This window comes from Xenopus tropicalis, chromosome 2, assembly GCF_000004195.4.
Source record: "Xenopus tropicalis strain Nigerian chromosome 2, UCB_Xtro_10.0, whole genome shotgun sequence".
NCBI lineage: Eukaryota > Metazoa > Chordata > Amphibia > Anura > Pipidae > Xenopus > Xenopus tropicalis.
In genome coordinates, this window is record NC_030678.2 from 108,135,681 (window position 1) to 108,156,657 (window position 20,977).

General features: G+C 35.7%; 1 protein-coding gene across 3 annotated transcripts in view; it reads left to right on the forward strand.

Moving 5' to 3' along the window:
* Nucleotides 1–20,977, forward strand: part of dmd.3 (LOC105946662) — a 1,093,908-nt gene that overhangs the window by 819,146 nt on the left and 253,785 nt on the right. For all 3 annotated transcript variants that reach the window (XM_031897001.1, XM_031896997.1, XM_031896998.1), the window contains 3 exons: nucleotides 3,523–3,643; nucleotides 5,956–6,224; nucleotides 16,794–16,940. In XM_031897001.1, the coding sequence (XP_031752861.1) occupies nucleotides 3,523–3,643; nucleotides 5,956–6,224; nucleotides 16,794–16,940 (537 nt within the window). The remainder of the gene's footprint in view (nucleotides 1–3,522; nucleotides 3,644–5,955; nucleotides 6,225–16,793; nucleotides 16,941–20,977) is intronic.

Below are 20,977 nucleotides of genomic sequence, written 5' to 3' on the forward strand. Positions count from 1 at the left end.
AAGAACAACCTAAAGCATGTCATGCCTTATTGGGGCACTTACTCATAGGCTCCTGCTAGCCCTGGGACCCACTCCATTTAAATAGGTTAAGTTGGGCAGACACTGCCGTAAATTCAAGCATATATTAAGTATTATTTGTTTGCGTATTTGCTGTAATTTTTTGGAATGATCTGCAATGCTGAGAATTCTACCCCACCAACAACTGAAGGGTGTTAGTGGAATGCTGTAAGGTCAACCATGTATGTAAGGTTTTCCTTAAATTCAGCCTTCCAATTTTCCACAGCTAACTGAAGCTCTCTTTAGAATGCTTAGCTCATGCTAAAATCACCCTGCAAAGAGATATGACATTGCAGCATTGTTTAGGTCTTTCTTTTATATTTGAATCTGTATATATACGGTATATATATTTTTTTTTTTATTTTATTTTTTTAACAATTCAGTATCTTTAGAATTTATGATATTGCATATACTGTTTATCAATGAGCCAAAGGAGGCAATAAAAATTTGTAAAGATAAAAACTGGGATGTCTAAACCAGTCTTTTTTATGTAGGTTTTTTTTTCATTTTTCAGTTAATATTTGCATTCTTCTGTATATGCTGGTAGGTATACTTATGTATGTCCCAAAATCTCTTGCCTACATTAATTTTAGTGTAGATAAGAGCTTTCCTGACACAGAGAAGCAGCTTCACAGTACACTGAACAGAAGTATTAGTCTTTACTGCAGTGTGGTTACAAGCTTAAATGGTGAAGTATAAAAATGGAAAGTTTCAATACGCATTGCAGAAAATAGTGATAGGAATAATCATAAAAGGCTGCATTTAATTGTGCCATCCTTGAACAAAAGATATGATTTTGCAAGAGACTCATTTGCTTCCTTTTTGACTCTGAAATTAATATTTCTTATTTTTTGTTTCCTTTTATTTATTTTATATCAGATTTGAGTTGCTTGCATTTAAGTCTAAAAGTGACATTTGAAGACATTTTGTATCGCCCAGAAAATTCAATAAGTTTATCAGGGCAAGCTGCGTCAAAGGAGAACAGACCAACATTGATAAGAGAATTAGCCTAAATGAATGTCTAATTTACAGCTAACGATTCTAAGCTAATTTTATTGAATTCTTGAACTTCTCCAACAGCCTGTGTGTCCTGCTGAGAAAATCGAACATGCATAATATATGAGCTGACAAATGAACAACCAAACTACTTTATTTAAGCCTTTCGTTTTGTCATATGAGCAGATACAATAATGGCATTCTGTTCTTCTTTTAATAATGTATATTGACTAGCTCATTTTTAAGTGATCTCAAGATTCAAAAGTATCATTAGGACCTTTAAACTATAGATCTTTCTAAATTAAGCAACTGCACTTAAATGGAAATAACATGCCAATCTCTAAAGAATATTAATGAAAAAAATTATTTTAAATTGCCAACATTGTCATATGTCTCTAACAAAGTTTGATTTGAAGGCCTTTCATATTAATTAATATACAGCTAGTAATGGCTTTTGCTATGTGTGTATATATGAACATTACATGTATGGCTTCAGGCCTAGATAGCTGTGTTAGCCTTGCTATGGATGCCAGGGGGGCAAAAAGTCTGTACTTAGGTTAAAGTGACTTGATTTATTACATGACACAAAATCAGGAGTGAAGGACAGGGCAGAATCAAGAATAACCTCAAGGACTGGGCCTGGGAAGATGGGGTGATAATGGAGTTGTTTACTTCTTGAACGTTCTGAGTGTTGGATGGTGGGAAAATAAAACAATGTCTGCTTTAGAGAGGTTTAATTTAAGGTATTATCGGAACATATAGGTAGAAATAGCAGATAGGCAAAAAGACATGTGAGTTAAGAGCTCGGGGTTGAGATCAGACAAGGATAGATGGATTTCAGTATTGTCAGCATAGATGTGGTATTGAAACTACATGAGCTGATAAGTTTGCCAAGGGAAGAAGCGGGGCCGGATTTCTCTAAAGGGCCCCCCGAGGCTGCACCCTTTTCAGAACCGTGGGGAGAGGACGCGCTAAAGACAAGCAAATTATTCTGGTGCGGCTGGGCGGCATGCCTCCCTAGGCCCGGGCCTTTGTAGCCTCCCCACAAATACAGGCCTGAGAAGAAGTATAGAGAGAAAATGAGAAGTGGCCTAGGACAGAGCCTTTTGGAACTCTGACAGAAAGTGGTAAGAAGATGATACTTCATTGTAGGAGACACTGAAAGAGGAATTTGAGAGATAAGGTGAAATCCAGGGAAGCACAGTGCCACGTAGGCCAAGAAAATATAGAGACTAAAGTAGGAGATGTAATGTGATGCTAAGTAAGCCACAAGAAAACAGCCATAGACTCCAATGGCCAAAAAAAAAAGTCCCACAGAAAAAAGTTGGCATTTTATGGAAAAAGTCCCTGCCAAAATGGAATGCATTTTACAAATCTTTGCAGTTTTGCAAATTTTTTTCACTAACACTAATGCTAAGCATCATACTATCGCTTGAAAGCTATACTACTCAGCGATGCTGATACATATGAACCACACAAGATATTCTCCCATTACAATAAAAAGGATTTTTTGTTTGCAACAGCTTAAAAGCGATAATGTAATCAACTGGTTTTTACATCACTACTGTACCTCTAAAGGAAACCACTCGGGCCTTATATGGGCTTTCTAATATACACAAGGAATGAGCCTCGGCCCATCAACTCAGTTATGTAAAACATATCCTTTGTTGGTAACATGGTGAATCACTTTCAGAACTCTGAACTTTGTCAGCAACATTTTCGTAAAGTAAAATTAGAGGCAGATGAGACAACAGTTTCCTATTCTACTACATCATTATTCAAGTGAACACCATCAGCAGCAAATGTAGCTCAACCCAGGCCAAGTTTGTTCTACACTGCCAACTACTTTCTTAAGATTATATTTTATAGGCAAAAACATGGTCCAGTGTCTCCTATTGTTGCAAACCTTCATAGAGTAAGTAGAAAGCAGAGTCTTGAACTTGTTCAAAGAAACAGCATTGCATCATTGGTTAAGATATGTAGATGACACCCGGTCAAAACTAAAACACACACAGTTTTATTCTTGAATAAACATATAAACTGTGGACAACAGCTTCAAGTTCACAAGGGTAGATATGAAACAATTAATTGGCGCACACAACTAAGCCACTATCACTCCCTGACTAAGCAGTGGTCACATGTATAATTTAGCTTTTGTTATTTTAAACTGTGGCAATAAAGGCTAAAATGTATTTATTGTGTCCAGTTCCTTATCTATGCATTTATTTTGGGTCTGGGTGATGCAATATATGGGTATTTTTTGTATTTTTTATTACAGTTCTTAAATAAATTATTTATCTTTCTGTACTATGGGAAAATAGAGATATTATCTACTTTCTGCTTGCACATATTAAACCAGTTAATTTGTGATGACAGTGTTAAGTCACTATGAAATGGGTATTTGATCATATTAACATTAGTATTGTGATGCAATGAATCCATTGAATTGATTGGCGTTTTATCGTGCAGGCCTTCAAGAGGGAGATAAAAACGAAAGAGCCTGTTATCATGAATGCTATTGATACTGTGAGAATTTTCTTAGATGATCAGCCTTCTGAAACCATGGAGAGAATGCACCAAGAACCAAAAGGTATTTTTTCCATAGTAAAGAGTAAATTAGTAAATAATTGTTATTATACAAGGATGATGCAAGGATACAAGAATAACACTAATTATAAGTGCAAAACATATGCCATGTATGAAGAAGCATAGTCCTTTCATATTCTTGTTAGTCTGGGGCCTACTACTTGTTCAGTCCTTTAAGCCCCTTTTTTTCTACCTTAATTACTTCCTCTGGTCCCATATCATACTGGCAAAAACATTACTTAGTATGAGTAGGTGAGCATAATGTTTCCAGATAAAAAATAGGTAAGGCTTCTTAAAAAAAACATTATATTATTATATAATTATATATATTAAATTATATTATATATATTATTATATCCTTTATTATAACCTTCAAGTGGGGATTTCATTATTTTCAGCACTACAAACACATAGGTCTTTTGGGCTTTAGCAAGAACATGATCAGAACCTACAGTATCTAGTTGAATTAAGTCTAAAGCAACTGAACTTTCTGGGTTTTCTTGAAAATATTTCACCACTCATGCGAGTAACTTCTTCAGTTCTCACATGAATGGTGAAACATTTTCAAAAGAACTCAAGAAATTTCAGTTGCTTTGGACTTAACTCTAATGACCTGAAGAAGCCACTAATATGAGTGATGAAATGTTTTTAAGAAAACTCAAAAAGTTCAGTTGCTTTAGACTTAATTCTACTAGATACTGTATGTTCTGAACATGTTTTTGCTACTAGACATTGTATATCATGACCTTGATGAATGAGAATCTTCATAGACATGATCACAACCTTTTAAATTAGTAACTACTTTCTTGTGGCACTTTTTTCCAGTCTTGCACACTACAATATTACAAATGCCTGCTGCGCCTACCATTTATACCCAGATTTGTGTCCCATTGGCAAAAAATGTTTTCTTATACAGGTATGGGATCCCCTGTTTTCCAGGAAGGTCCAAAGGCCATCTTCCATAGACTTCATTATTAGCAAATCATTCTAATTCTTAAAAATGATTTCATTTTTCTCATTTTAATAAAACAGTATCTTGTACTTGATCCCAGCTAAGATATAATTAATCCTTATTGGAGGCAAAACAATCCTGCTGGGTTTAATTAATGCATTTAATTAATGGGAAATGTAATTTAATGTAGCCCAAAATTACATTAATTGCACTTTTTTACCACTAAATTAGGCCATTTAAAATCAGTATCCTCATATCTAATTCTGTCTTCACTGGTTCAGTTAAGTCATAAGTTCTATTGATGATTTGAAAAACAGAAGTTTTGCTCTGCTTTGTGCTACTTTTGAACCTTAACAGTAATGTTATCTCGATAGGGCAGGTTTGATTTTTCAGATCGGGGACCGCATCGACACAAACCAGTGGGCGCCTATACCTGATGTTCTAATTCGATTATTTAGCCCCAGGGCAACACGCCTGTCGGAATTAGAAATAATTCCAAAAATGGTTCTCTAAATAAATTAATTAACAAATTATTCTTGTAAATAAACATTTATAAATGGTTTGCCAATGAACAGCCATAGTTTGTTTAATAAAAATGTACAGGGATTTCATTTGAAAAAAACTTTTTCATCACTGTGCCAGTTTCAAAGGCAAGTTGACATAGCACCTTAGAACAGCAATTAGTACTTTCTGCTAGTAAATTCTGACTGTATGTTCGAAAATGTATTCCTAATAATTTTAATTGCAGAAAATGCACAGTTTCCCTATATATTAAACTGACTATAAAAGTATTAGAAGGCTGAGCTTGCTGATACAGTCTGCCAACCAAATATAATTAATTGTTGACACCAACGTTTTCTGAAAAGGCAGAAATGTGCAATAGTGTACTTGCCAGGTGCTTAGCAGCAATATGTCACTATTTCAAAATGTTTTCTAGCATACGTTCAGAAACTTTCTGAGTTCCTAAAAAACGTAATGTTCCACACTGTGATTACTACTTATCCATTATGTTTTCATTATGTCACAAGTAATAATTAACAATGAACCAAGCAGCATGGTATGCATGAGTCCCTGCATAAAAGCTTAAAAAAAAACACCCCTTAATGAATGACAAGAATACCACAACAGGGATTCAAGCATCTAAATAATAGGTATGTTTGAAACAGTTTATTGCATTTAATACATGGATTACTTTATGAACAATGCTCTTCATCATTAATCATGGTACAGCTAAAGAAGTTATTTATTATATGAAACCTAGGTAAGCTAGAATAAGCTGGAAGGATAATAAGTCAAAGAAGCTGTGAGGATAATAAGTCAAATGCCATTTAACAATATTTTAAAAACCATATATTACATTGCAGAAGCACAAACAGAAGAACAGTTCAGGAATATTAGCAGAGTTCTACAAAAGCAAGTTGATGATGTGTCAACTGAATGGGACAAGCTGAACCTGCGCTCTACTGATTGGCAGAAAAAATTAGATGAGGCACTTCAGAGACTGCAGGAGCTCCAAGAAGCAATGGATGAACTGGACCATAAACTGCATCAAGCAGAGGCTTTAAAAGGGTCTTGGCAACCAGTAGGAGATTTGTTGATTGACTCACTTCAGGATCACTTAGGGAAAATTAAGGTAGGTTTCCATTGACACTTTCTAATTCAGATGGAATTTTCAAAAAGTATTATTATTAAGAACTTTTATGAAGGGTAAAAACTGCCACAGAAATCTGTAATTACAACAGAAAGAAAAATTAATTAAGTTGTTGAGAACCTACTGTTTCTTTATGCACTAAACATCTATTATACATTGTGAATAGTAGAAAAGCAAAGTGCTAAGTGTTTCCAACTGCAGCCTCCACTTTAATCGGAAGTGAGCAAGGGATCTCTCATCATCTCAATTTTTCTGGACTTGATGCCCTCACAATCCAGTATGTCCTGTAGCAAAGTTACTGTAGAAAGTCTATCACAGCTGGATAGAAAAATGGATGGTACATAATTGCTTGCATTCATGTTGATAACAAGGTTCTATACTATTTGACATATCTTTAGTTTATGTAACAAAAAAATGTGTTTTCTATTTTGTTTCAACCCAGTATGACTGCTATAAAAAAATAATCTGCCTTTTAGTAATTTTGCATATATTGTAGGCAGGAAGATTTTGCAATGATTACAGTTTATTGAGAGTTTGCTGATGTGTGAGGATCCATGCAATGCATCTTGTTTCTTCTCAGCTCACTGGCTCGGAATTAGCATCTGCTACAAAAATTGATTAGGCAAATACGTCAGTGGGCACATTTGGCAGAAAAAGATGGTCCTCTGACACCAGCAACTGTATTTTCTATAAAGTACTTTTTTTTTTTTTTTTTTTTTAAATGATGCTGTTGCAAAGCTAAAGCTTCAGAGAAAAAAAATAACTGAAAGTGTGGATGAAAATTATTAAACGGTGCATAAACTTGGCTTATATTGCTCATTAATTATTGTATCAATTTGTCAAAATAAACTTTGGCAAAAAAACAAGAATAATGAATTAACTAGCAAGCAAAACTCAGATCTATTTTGGACTATCCAAAAGAATTAAAAGTATTGCAGTGTCTTTTAAAGGTGCATTATTGGATATTTTACAGTATGTTGAATGATTTTAACATTGCATAACGTGACATCCTTGAGAAAAAGATCCCTATGTTTTTTATTAGATAAGGGACTAGGTCACAGCAAAGCAGCAGGCAACAGGTGAAAGAAACTAATTTATCAGCCAGGTAAATCCAGCAACACTAAGGGGCTGATTTACTAAGACACGATTTCGAATCCGAATTGGAAAAATTCCGATTGGAAACGAACATTTTGCGACTTTTTCGTATTTTTTGCGATTTTTTCGGCGTCTTTACGATTTTTGCGTAAAAACGTGAGTTTTTCGGCGTCTTTAGGATTTTTGCGTAAAAACGCGAGTTTTTCGTAGCCATTACGAAAGTTGCGCAAAGTCGATTTTTTCGTAGCGTTAACACTTGCGCGCAAAGTCGCGCCTTTTTCGTAGCGTTAAAACTTAAAAGGCGCAACGTTTCGCGCAAGTTTTAACGCTACGAAAAAATCGCGACTTTGCGCAACTTTCGTAATGGCTACGAAAAACTCGCGTTTTTACGCAAAAATCGTAAAGACGCAGAAAAACTCGCGTTTTTACGCAAAAATAGTAAAGACGCCAAAAAACTCGCGTTTTTACACAAAAATCATAAAGATGCCGAAAAAAAATCGCAAAATTACCGATCATTACGAAAAAATGCAATCGGACGCATTCGGCCCGTTCGTGGGTTAGTAAATGTGCCCCTAAATCTATCACCTCTCTAGACAATGAAAACAACAATCTACTGTAATTTCCTTTTTGGAGATGAACTGCCAAAAATCCTTACAAACAACATAATGAATAAGCAAGCATGGCATTTAAGATGGGCTCAGAAAGAATAGGGGGGCAGCTAGCATTCCTGAAGCTCCTTTGATTAAAGCATCCCTGATATACAAATGCAGCCAAGTTCCTTTACCATGTTATTGCATTATTTCTCTTCCAGTTAACACAGGGATAAACAATACAAAAATTCACCACCGGGTGGTGCATGGTCTGTGGGGATTTCTATTGTGTTTTGCTAGCAAGTCTTTGCACTCTAGCACCATCTAGAGGCAATCTTTAACACTCAAAAATGGTGCCTGAACATGGTGAGACAAAATGTGAAAACTTACTGACTGCATCTGTATGGCAAACCTCTCATTTACTTCCACTGAAAGAGTTCTTCAGTATAGCATTTTAGTTTCAGTGCCCTTAGACGAGGTAGACTTAATAAAAGTCAATTTTTGTCAAGAGTAATCTTGTTGCTTATGAAATCTGTAGTAGTAGAATTGTAGTAGCTTCTATAATGTGATGTACTGATGCAATCAAGACAATTATGAATAATACCATAGTAAGTTAGGTTGAAAAAAGACATACATCCATCAAGTTCAACCATAATGCCTATATATATAACCTTCCAGTTGATCCAGAGGAAGGCAAAAAAAACATCTGAAGCCTCTCTAATTTGCTGTTTCTATGTTGCATACTGAATAAAATGCTAATATCAGAATACGGGTGTATTATGCATACAGAAAAGCCAAATGTTGGGTCAAAATCATAGAAGACAAAAGTAGCAGATACATCTATCAATACAAATTTTAATCATTCATTGTGCCTTCATTAACAACTCAGAAATATTGGCCTTGTGCAAGAAAAACAACTGATGACTTTTTTTGGAGTCACAATTATGTACTCAAAGCTAAGCAGTATTGCTTTCATCTTATTGGTAAAAGGTACACATATCTTGAGCTTTTTCAAAAAAGTAGGTGCAATGTATGTTATTTTAGGTGAAATTAAATTTGGCAAGAAAAGTTTGGGTAGAGATATTTATTGTAAGGGCACATTATTGGGGTGGGGTTGAATTCTGGAAAATGTTTAGAATCTACCATCTGAACAAATGATCCAAATGACATAATCAAGGCAAGCTGCAAAGAGACATGTTTTGGTCAAGCAATACTGGTATTGGGCTAGCTGTCGCTTAACATTTACAAGCAGGCAGTTTAATTTAACTTTTTTCTACTTAATTAGTCTGAACCAAACTGAATTATAGTTAATTAACAAATCACATAAAAAAATAATGTTTTGTTATTAAAGAGTTATATTGATTCCAAGTATTCATTAACATAAAAGGGATAACTGCAAGTATTACTACAGGTTTTGATTATTTAAGTCTATGTGAACGGGAGTATTGTGGGACTTTTGGGTCCCTTTCAGGGCGTACAAGGTTTTTTTCTCTAGTAGTGTTTCTCTGACTTGAAGCGTGCTTATATTGTATTCACTGTTAGACTAAAAACAACTGCACAAACTAGCTTCAAATGGGTCATGTACAATAAATGTCAGCATATTTTGTGCAAAAAGAGCAGATTAATGTACATATTCAGATCTAAATAATGCCAGACATATATGGGATGTTCTTCTTAAAATAAACTTGTGCAAGTTGTGGATAGCAACATTATAAAATGATTAGCATTTTACATTTATTTTATATTCTGTGTGTTTTAACACTGATTTGCCATTTTTCACAGTTAACTAGTTGGTTGCATCAACCAAAGCATACATTTAATAATTCCACAAAAACAAAAAGTAAACCAATCTCAAATTGCCTGTTAATATCAATGTCTATCTCATACCACTGATTTTGAGCTGAAAAAATACATTTTTGTGGAACCCTCCCCCATACTCAGTTGGAGTATGAGAAAAGACAGGGGTCCCCATGATTCTTTTCCTCTCTATCCCTATTGCCTACCTTTTTATTCTTGTTTTCTCCACCCTGTCTTCCTTTAGTATTCAGGAATTATTACGTTATTCTGTGAAGATCAGTGCAGCACAATGTCCTACTGATATGTTTGTCAGTACGTGTATGGGATCCCTTATCCAAAAACCCATTATCTAGAAACTCCAATTGATGGTAATTCTATCTCCCATTTTAAGCAAATAATTCAAATTTTTAAAAATGATTTCCTTTTTCTCTGTAATAATAAAACAGTACCTTGAAATTAATGGTAACTAGGCTGTATAAATTCATATTGGTGGTAAAACAATCCTACTGGGTTTATTTAATGTCTAAATGTTTTTAGTAGACTTGAGGTGATCCAATTTACAAAAAAATGTTCCTTTTCCTGAAAACACAGGCATCCTGGATAATATCTTCATACCTGTATTTGCTTTGTTTGATCTAAGAAAAAATAAACTATATAAAGATACATTGAAACAGATAAGAATCCTTAGACCTCCTTATGTCTTCTGAACTCTCATTAAACCAGTTCAGTAGTAGTAACCAATCCAGTGCATGACACAGGCCTCAGGGACTACCCAGATTACTAGAATTACAACTACTGTTGCATGTGTGATATTCAACAGATATCTGCCAGACCACAATTACTATTAATAAAGCAAGAGTTCAATCCGCTTGAAGCATGTAGGAACAAATGTGAAGGGCATACCATGTATTTTCTCTATAGTTTAACATTTAAAGAATATTTAATAAAAACTGCAAAAGATGAAGCAATCTCAGCTGAATTTTGAATACACTGAAAGATAAAATTGAGATATAGTGGCTCTACTGGGAACACTGTATCTAGACTGCAGAGGTGTGTCTCTTAGTATTGCAATGTAAATGGTTTTTGTGCTTTGCATTATAGCTGCTAAGAAGAAAATGTAAGGGCAAAGACTGTATATTCCAAAGTGACCTTAATATACTTATAACTTTGCAGTACAATGTCTATATTTTGGAGTTAAAAGGGCACTAGCATTAAAAAGTTCTCGTTTCTGCCTGAAAATAATGTACATGGTAAAGTGAATGTAAATTGTATTGAAACATTTTTTATTTATGTTAATTTGATTTGGCTTAAACAAGTCCTCAGAACTTATCAAAGAAAAAATGGAATGAAAACTGAATTGCTTGACTAACTTAAATCAGCACATAACTGTTTCATCTTGTTTGCAGTATTGATTTAAATGAGAAAGAGGGAATGTATTGCATATATTGACAGTATCAAACTACCCTTTCGTGTCACCCCTGGCTGAAAGTTTCTTAATAATTAGAGGTTTGGAAACACAGATTAAGCCACATTTTAATATATACAGATAGCTAGAATAAGCAAGACTGGAAGTAAATGCAATAAAATAAACATAACATATTTTTTTAAATGTAACTACATCTTATGCCATTTGGTATTTTAGGTCCAATTCACCAAGCTGAGCTGGTCCCAGTCATCTCATTCTAATTTCCTGTATATGCAAAAATAATACTTGACAGAGAGGTTCAGGGACTCTTATTGGCATACACAGTCATTATGTGATGACTGGAACCAGCTCAGCCTGGTGGATTTATTTGGAGGTATGACCAACAAACAAGAGTGGCTGGTTATTTCTTCTTTCATTACTGAAGTGTAAAGGCCTGTAAAGAACAATTTTATCATATTACCACCAGTGTGACTCTTAATATGTATCTTCCAGCATTCATTATAGAAATAATAAAGTATGGTATATTAATAACCAAAATAATAATCCAAAAAAATACCAAACCCTAAATCTTAGTCATCCTTTGAAAATAAAATAGGTTGCAGGTTGAAAATATTGTTATTAACAAAAACATTACAATTAAAACAGACATTTATAAAAGTATGGAATATAAGAATATTTCTGCAGACCTGCATTAGTGGGCATGACAGAATCATGTAAATAGGTTCATATAGAGCTCATCAACGTCCGGTAAAACTCGAAATTTTTTGAGTTTTAACAACACTTTCAACTCAAAAAATTTGGGAGTGTATGAAATTTTCATACAAATGATTCAAGCATTATTGTTATATTTTATAAATACAACAATGATCAAGTTTAATTCAATTTATACCATGTTGAGTTTATACGCCTTTTGAGGCCAGAAATTGTAAAGGCGTTAATTGTAAACAATGTAAATATTGTTTCAGTTCAATCACCTAATTGTAACAATCACTTGATTTATAATTCAGTATATTCCCCTTAATATAGACTTATTGCTGTGGATTAATTGTCTGCTTGTCAAAAGAACCTTAACCCTAGTAAGAGCGGTGAATAATATTATTATTTATATTATATCTTACATTAGCCTGGGTGATTAGGGCCTCTCTTTATGTTCTGTTTTTTCAATGCCTGTTGCTTCTAACCAGATTACTTGAAAATTCATATACACGTCTGGAAAATCTATCCAGAAATGCTGCCCTGATAGCAATTACATTTCCATTCAGTCAATGCAGCCCTGCAACATACACGTAGTAGACGTACCACCATAGGCCAAATGCAGATACAAACATATGTGCATAGAATAGGGTTGCTAACTTTTCTGGAAAAGAAGACCAGCCTTTCAATATTTTTATCTTTCCTCCATATTAATAACATTGGCATCAAGCATCCTTTTTATTGGCCAGGGTGACATTATTTTTGCACCCGGGGGGGAGAACAAATGTGGTTCAGCCATCGAGCTGGAACCGAACCAACACTGACAGGACTGCCACTAACCTTTCCAGTCCCCTGCTCTACCACTAAGCTATCACCAGTTGAAACTATCACAGGCTTATAACTATGCCCTACTTATCTATGAAGCAGCAGATTTTGACAAATTACAACCAGCAAAACATCCCCTAGCAATGACTTTAGGTCAAGTTAGAAAACAAATACAAATCTAACCTTAGTGTAAGAAATGAACATCTTGGTTTTACATTATTTTAATATGTATGTATGGGTTTATATCCACCATGTCTTATGGGTAATGTAGGCTTATTAGAAAAAACTGTTTTCCGGGTAGCTTATATGTAATAAATATTGTTTTTGTTCAATCAGTTAATTGTAACAATCGCTTGATTTATTATTCAATATATTTCCTTTAATATAGACTTATTGGTGTGGATTAATTGTCTGCTTCTCAAACACTAGTAAGAGGGGTGAATCATATTATTATTAATATTATTAATATTAATATTATTTTGTAAAGATATACAAAGATATACATACATACATACATTATATCAAATCTTACATTAGTCTTGGGGATTAGGGTATGTAGGCTGACTGAGTTGCATAACTCTCTGAGACAGGTAGCAAGTAGTCAAGATTTTACCCTTGTCTAAAGGTGTACATGACTGCACAAGCTATGGTGGCGAGGATGTCTCTTGGAATGGTATCTCTCCTGTGCTTTTAATGCTGTAGGGACAATAAAGTGTTTTGAATTTTTAATGCTGTAACCACGTTTTTCTGCCCTTGTTTGTAAATATGACCCCTTAATTGGCACACCTCTTACTTTTTGTAAATGAGCTCTGTTGACATTTCATAGATCACTGGGGCATATGCAGGGGTAAATGTATGCTATTTTTAACTAATCTGTGCCTAATCTGTTGGTTCTGTTGGTTCAAACTGTGCTATTATTGTCTCTATGCACTCAGGTGACTTTCTGTTTCACAGCAGTGCCTTCTAGTGATGAAAGAACCTGTCCTGTTTTACTTTGCGAAAAATTTGAGAAACCGCTAAAAAAATTTGTGAACTTTTTTGACATGCAACTTTCTTTATCAACTTGTTTAACCCGATTGTAGCTAATTTGATGCAGTTGCGACTTTTTTGACATGAATGCGACTTATTTGATGTGACCACAACTTTTTTTTATGCGATTGTGACTTATTTGATGCCTCCATTACTTTTTTTTTTTACTTTTTCCTCACTTTTTTTTTCTTGCAGCAAATTTTTCCAGCAGTTTCATGAAAAAATTTGCCAATGGTGAAAGGCATAATTTTTCAGTGAATCCATGCCTGGCAATAAAAATTTGCTCATCACTAGTGCTTTCTAATATATTTACCTTTATGTATTAGCTCTTAAGGTTCTTACTCCTCCTTACCCTGAACTTCAGTTTAGTATTAATGTCATATGTGGTTAACCACATTGTGAGGTACAGTCACAAATTATCCATTTTTTAATAAGACACTTAATAAATCTATGATTTTTTTATTGTTTTATAAAATTCAGCTGGGTGGGCTGCATTGTTTGCGTGGCTATTAGTCTTAGCAAGTCTTGTTAGTCTTTATTAAAGCGAAACAGCCAGCATGCCAGTGCAAGTCATACTAGTTCACATCTCCAGCAACAGTTCTTCTTCTTTTATTTAAATAAAGGAAGTGAGCACTTTTCACCTGAGCCAAATCTGCCTTGGCAGTTTGGAAAACAGACAAATTGGCAGTGAAGTAAGAAATTGATTTGTTAACTGTTTCAAACCTTGGTACTGTATCATTAATTGTCCAGTAATTGCTGTGTTCTGTAAAAAAAAACATTTTTCTTGACTGAACAAATGGAATTAGGTTTGTTCTTCCTGTTTTTTTCTCATAAATAAAGTTAAAAATTACCAATAGTGATTAGTTTCACAGACAGTATCCCCTAAATTCTTTAGAATGATGTTAAATTGCATAAGCAGTTGGTAGAGTTTCTCCTACTCTAATTCTGTCTGTTGTTTCCAGCCCTTCCCATTGGCCCCTCTAGATATTCTGGTCACCATACCAAAGACATCACATTAGCCCATCCCTCCTTACTAGGTTCTTCCAGAAGGTCAAAGAGCTGAACCAGATTATGTATGATTATAAAGAAAATTTGATAAGAGGACTACAAGTAGTGGTGTACTAATCCACAAATCAGTATTATCCAATGTTAAACATGCCATGCAAATCAAATTGTGCATGCTGTTACTATTCTTTTTGTTTGTTTTGTTTTTCATAAAGATAATACAGGAAAAATGCAAATTTTATAATAAAACAATTTCTACTTTTACCCATGTAATAAAAGGCAAAAAGGAGTTGTCCCTTGCTAATAGCTTTCCTTTTTGTGAGTATATTCAGGAATCATAATTGTTTGCCATTTGGTTTCCACAATATAAGTTCCTAATTAACATGAGGTTCTAGGGTTTGGCCTGAATGTCAGTAGCACTTAATAAGGAACTTTTTAATTATAAAGGTCAATAACATTTATTTAAAAATGATGTTACTGTGTGTCGGTACATGCTTAAAATAAGACAGATTTAATTCAAAAGTGCAGCAATTATATTCTCTATGTCACTATACTGACAAGCCATGTTTTTTAGGATGTTTGAGTTAGATTTAGTCACATACTGACAAGACTGTGGGAATATCAAACAGGCACGGTAGCACAATGCACCAAGACATGGCATTGCTAAAATATATCTGACAGAGCATATAAAAATCCACATGCTGTGCAAGTTAATAGTAGTTAAATCCCACACAACTGCCTATCCCAAACGCTGCCCACATGCATTTCCACAGGACAAGTACACCAGGAAGTCAAGGACAAGCGGCATCAGAGTCTGCGTCCCCAACAAAACCTAAACTTTTAACCCAAAAGTTAATTATCTTTTGATGGTCTCCTACTATTATGTTAGAGTCTAGCTACTGTATTTAGGTTATTTTATAATTTAAAACAAAGGTCCAGGACATTAGATGGTACAAAGTTTTTGTCTATAATGCCACAACAGTGCAGAAAATTTGCTGTGTCATATAGTCCATGTACGTATCATCATATCATAATTGCTTATGGCAAACATGTAAATTACATCATGATTAACAGGTAGGACTGCTCTCTCATCAATACTAATGAAATGAGTTGTAGTAAATGGTGCTGGCACAAATAGTAAACACGTTGCTTGGATTATATTGGAAAGACTGGCATTTTATTTTGATATAAATCTCTACACTTCCTACAAAGTCAGTGTCAGGCCCACCAAAAAGACCAAGCTGGAACCAGGCTCAGCAGCAGCCACATCACTATGCATAAGGTTCATTTAAAAAACAGTTTTGATCATCCTAATTTAATGCAGCAAAGTGACAGAGAAGCAGTGGCATATGGTGCATAGTTATGTTATCATTAACCATTACTGTCAAAGTATCATATATATATATTTTATAGTCATTTATTATTCTGTGGAGGGAATTCAAACCGCTTGCTTCTCTCTAATCATATAAATGTAATTCTATAGCTGCCTACAAGGGGTTTCTTGCTGAGTAGTTCAGATAGATAGTTGCTTCAGTCTTTAGGTAGGGTGAAATCTGCTGTTTAGTCGGAAATGTGTTTGGCTCAGGGAGGTACTAGATCCAGGCTAGTTAGGTTAATGAGCAGCCTATTAGTTTTATACTTTAGTTCAATTTTTGCCATCCAGATGGTGAAACCTCACTCCCAGGTGCATGAGAATCATTGTAGCCTATGTTCTTTAGCTTACTAACTATTCCCCAGTGAAAACTCCTTAAAGATAGATTATAGCAAATGATACAAGGGTAATTGGTAGTGGTAGATTTGTTCTATTATGGTAAAACAGTTAATATGTCATTGCTAATTATTGTTATATTTTAAATCAGAGGAAGAAGAAGAGACAAGTCAAGTGAAACAGACAATGTAAAAAAGAAGCAAGATGCTTATTTATATTGCACAAGTCATTAATGCCTGTTTACCGACTTAAGATAGCAATTAATGAGCACTGAATAATGGCAGAGCATATTCTGCTTGTACATTGCTGAAAATTAAGAAATAAAAGAAATAGTTCATTGTTTCTTAAAGCCATGCTAAAACCTGTATCTCTATTTTTTTTAGACTTTCAAAGCAGAAATTGCCCCAATAAAGAACAATGTAAACCAAGTCAATGATCTTGCCCATCAGTTTGATTCGACTGTTATCCAGCTGTCCCCTTATAATTTTAGTAGACTTGAAGACTTGAATACCAGGTGGAAACTTCTGCAGGTAATTTTATTTTTTCTTTCTAATTTGTATGTATTTACCAGCTTTAATGTTTGCAAGTTATTCTTCTTTTAAAAAGCCCAGATCTGTTGCTTTTCAGTCTAGATAATGGAAACAGAAAAAGATAATGTCAGTGCTAGATGGAATGAAATAACATATCATTAAATGGATAAGCAATAATATGAGCAGCAAATTAATATAAGGTTATCATAGCATTTCTTTTTGTAAAAAAAAATCCTTTGAATTATTTTTGCTGCACATAATCTCCTGTTTATTCCTGTCCATATTAAGGTCACTTAGTTTGCTCTGATTTAGCTAATGTTTCTGGACATAATTGTAAGAAGGCTTTTCCATGTTCCATTGAGGTAAATAGGCATTGTAAATACCGATCTAGCCATACATCTTTTGATTCCTGTGATTCTTTCAGTTACCATTTACAAAAATGATAGTACAGGTATGGGACCTGTTATCCAGAATGTTTGGTCTGGGGTTTTCCTGAAGTTCACCTTAACATTAAATAAAAACCCAACAGCATTGTTTTGCCTCCAATAAGGATTAATGATATCTTAGTTGGGATCAAGTACAAGGTACTTTTTTATTATTACAGAGAAAAGGAAATACTTTTTAAAAATCTGAATTATTTTGTTAAAATGGAATCTGTGGGAGATGGCCTTTGCATAATCTGGGTTTCCATATAGCAGGTTCCATAGCTGTACTACTTCTGCGAATTACAAACTCTACTTGGACTCCCAATTCAAGACAATACACAAATCAGCCCCACAGGCTATGAAAAAAAAAACAAATAACAGAACCTAGTGCAGGGGTGGGCAAACTACGGCCCGCGGGCCACATCTGGCCCCTTGGCCCGCCGACGACGCCAAGTCTCATCATGCGTGACTTGGTGTCATTGGCGGGCCGGAATTAAAGAGACGAAGGGGGCGTAACGCTGGCCTGGCCCTGCCCGCCCTGGCCCGGTCCGGCCCGGGGGTGAGTAAATGTGGCCCGTGAGCCAAAAAGTTTGCCCACCCCTGACCTAGTGCAATATTGTTAACACACTTATTGTTAAAGTTCTATAGTGATTACTACATGTAGTGTTTCTCTCAGAAAAAAAACTCAACGTGTGACTAAAGATGTAGCAAACTGTTCACCGGAGAACTAATTCGCACGAAAATCGGGTGTTTGCAAGTTCGCAAACTTTTAGCGAAGTTCGCAATTTTGGGTTCGCCTTAGCTGGAGCCAAATTTTGACCTCTCACCCCAGAGCCAGCAGATACATGGCAGCCAATCAGGCAGCTCTCCCTCCTGGACCACCCCCGGACCACTCCCTTCCATATATAAACCGAAGCCCAGCAGCCATTTTACATTCTGCCTGTGTGTGCTTGATGAGTTAGCATAGGGAGAGAGCTGTGCAGGGGTTTGAGGGACAGTTTAGGTAGCTTTGCTGACTAGTAATCTACTTTCTACTGTTCTGTATGTAGCTGCTGTGGGCAGCTGTCCTGCCGATCTCATCTGCTGTAACCCAATAGTCCTTGTAAGGACTGCTTTTATTTTCTGATTACTGTTACTCTTCTTTTCATTGTGTACTGCAGCTCCGTCTGTGTGTGTTGGAGACAGGTGTGCTGCTCATAGTAGTGCACTAAGCACCAACCACACATTCACATCATTTTTTTTTATTTGTGTTTTTTTACTTTGCTACTGTAATTTATAGAGCCCAGTGCTATTAGTCTAGCTGTGTTGGGGTCTAGTGTGCTGCTCCTAGTAGTTCACCCCCAGCACCAACCAGAGATCACTTTTTTTTTATTATTAATTTTATTTGTTTTTTAAATTTACTGTTCTTTAACGTGTCCAGTGCTGTTTACTGTTATTCATAGTAGTGCACCAAACACGTTACACATAGTAGTGCCATTGCATTGCAATAAAATCACCTGAGCGATGTTTTTCCACCAGCAATAATATATTCCGTATCCACTACTGTGCGTGTGAACCGGCCATAACCTTTACACGACTTGATTGGCATGTAGACGCTGGACGTTTTAAAGCAGTTTATTACACAAGTTTAGAAATGTAGTGTGATTTCTGCCCTTTACAGCACAAAACGCAACGCTGTGTCAACAACGTATTTTTCAGGGAAATTTTTGCCCTTGATCCCCCTCCTGCATGTCACTGTCCAGGTCGTGGCACCCTTTAAAAAACTTTAAAATCAGTTTTCTGGCCTGAAATGGCTTTTCTAGGTTTTAAAGTTCGCCTTCCCATTGAAGTCTATGGGGTTCGCAAAGTTCGCACTTTTTGGTACTGATATGCTGTTTTGAAATCAGGAATCTTGGAAGTTGCTAATCTCACAGGAGAGTAGAGAAGCACCATTCTGAGGTTTGTTTTCTGGAGAAAGTAATATAGCACTTAATGTTTGGAGGGTTTCTGAGGGTTTACTTTTGCTTTAATCTTGAAAAATACATTTTTAAACTTCATTATTCACTTGGACTCCACTTGGCCAAAGTTGAAAATAGTAGTAAATCTAGTAGAAATCTAGTACTAACCCGATTACTACTTTATAAAAAACATATATACCTATAACCAGTAGAGATGTAGCGAACCTCACAAAAAAAGTTCGCGAACCCGTTCACGAACTTCCGCCAAAAAGTGCGAACTTTTGCGAACTTTGCGAACCCCACAGACTTCAATGGGAAGGCGAACTTTAAAAACTAGAAAAGCCATTTCTGGCCAGAAAACTGATTTTAAAGTTTTTTAAAGGGTGCCACGACCTGGACAGTGGCATGCAGGAGGGGGATCAAGGGCAAAAATTTGTCTGAAAAATATGTTGTTGACACAGAGTTGCGTTTTGTGCTGTAAAAGGCAGAAATCACACTACATTTCTAAACTTGTGTAATAAACTGCTTTAAAATGTCCGGCGTCTACATGCCAATCAAGTCGTGTAAAGGTTACAGCCGGTTCACACACAAAGACAAAACGCCGCAGTAGTGGATACGGAATATATTATTGCTGGTGGAAAAACATCGCTCAGGTGATTTTATTGCAATGCAATGTCACTACTATGTGTAACAGCAAACAGCACTGGACACATTAAAGAACAGTAAGTTAAATTAAAAAAAAAAAAATTAATAATAAAAAAAAAGTGATCTCTGGTTGGTGCTGGGGGTGAACTACTAGGAGCAGCACACCAGTCCCCAGCACAGCTAGACTAATAGCACTGGGCTCTATAAATTACAGTAGCAAAGTAAAAAAACACAAATAAAAAAAAAATGATGTGAATGTGTGGTTGGTGCTTAGTGCACTGCTCGGAGCAGCACACCTGTCTCCAACACACACAGTAACAGTAATCAGAAAATAAATGCAGTCCTTACAAGGACTATTGGGTTACAGCAGATGATCAGCAGGACAGCTGCCCACAGCAGCTACATACAGAGCAGTAGAAAGTAGATTACTAGTCAGCAAAGCTACCTAAACTGTCCCTCAAACCCCTGCACAGCTCTCTCCCTATGCTAACTCATCAAGCACACACAGGCAGAATGTAAAATGGCTGCTGGGCTTCGGTTTATATATGGAAGGGAGTGGTCCGGGGTGGTCCAGGAGGGAGAGCTGCCTGATTGGCTGCCATGTATCTGCTGGCTCTGGGATGAGAGGTCAAAATTTGGCTCCAGCTAAGGCGAACCCAAAATTGCAAACATCGCTAAAAGTTCGCGAACTTGCGAACACCCGATTTTGTGCGAATTAGTTCTCCGGCGAACAGTTCGCTACATCTCTAATAACCAGACAGAAATACAAACTTTGATGACAAAAAATGAGTGGGATATGGGAAGATGGCTATATACTAAAAGATTAGGTTTGAGTTGGAAAATTGTACTGGAGGAGACAAAGTGTCAAGTGAAATTGTGTTTAAAGTAAAGTGGGAGTTGGGTGTATGTTTAAAGGCAGTCGAAGTACAGTGCACTGAGAGCATGAAGGTGACTTCTCTCACCATAACTAGAGTGGTGTATGCTCATTTCTCACTATTGTCAGGAAGTAAACAAAGCCACTATTTAAATA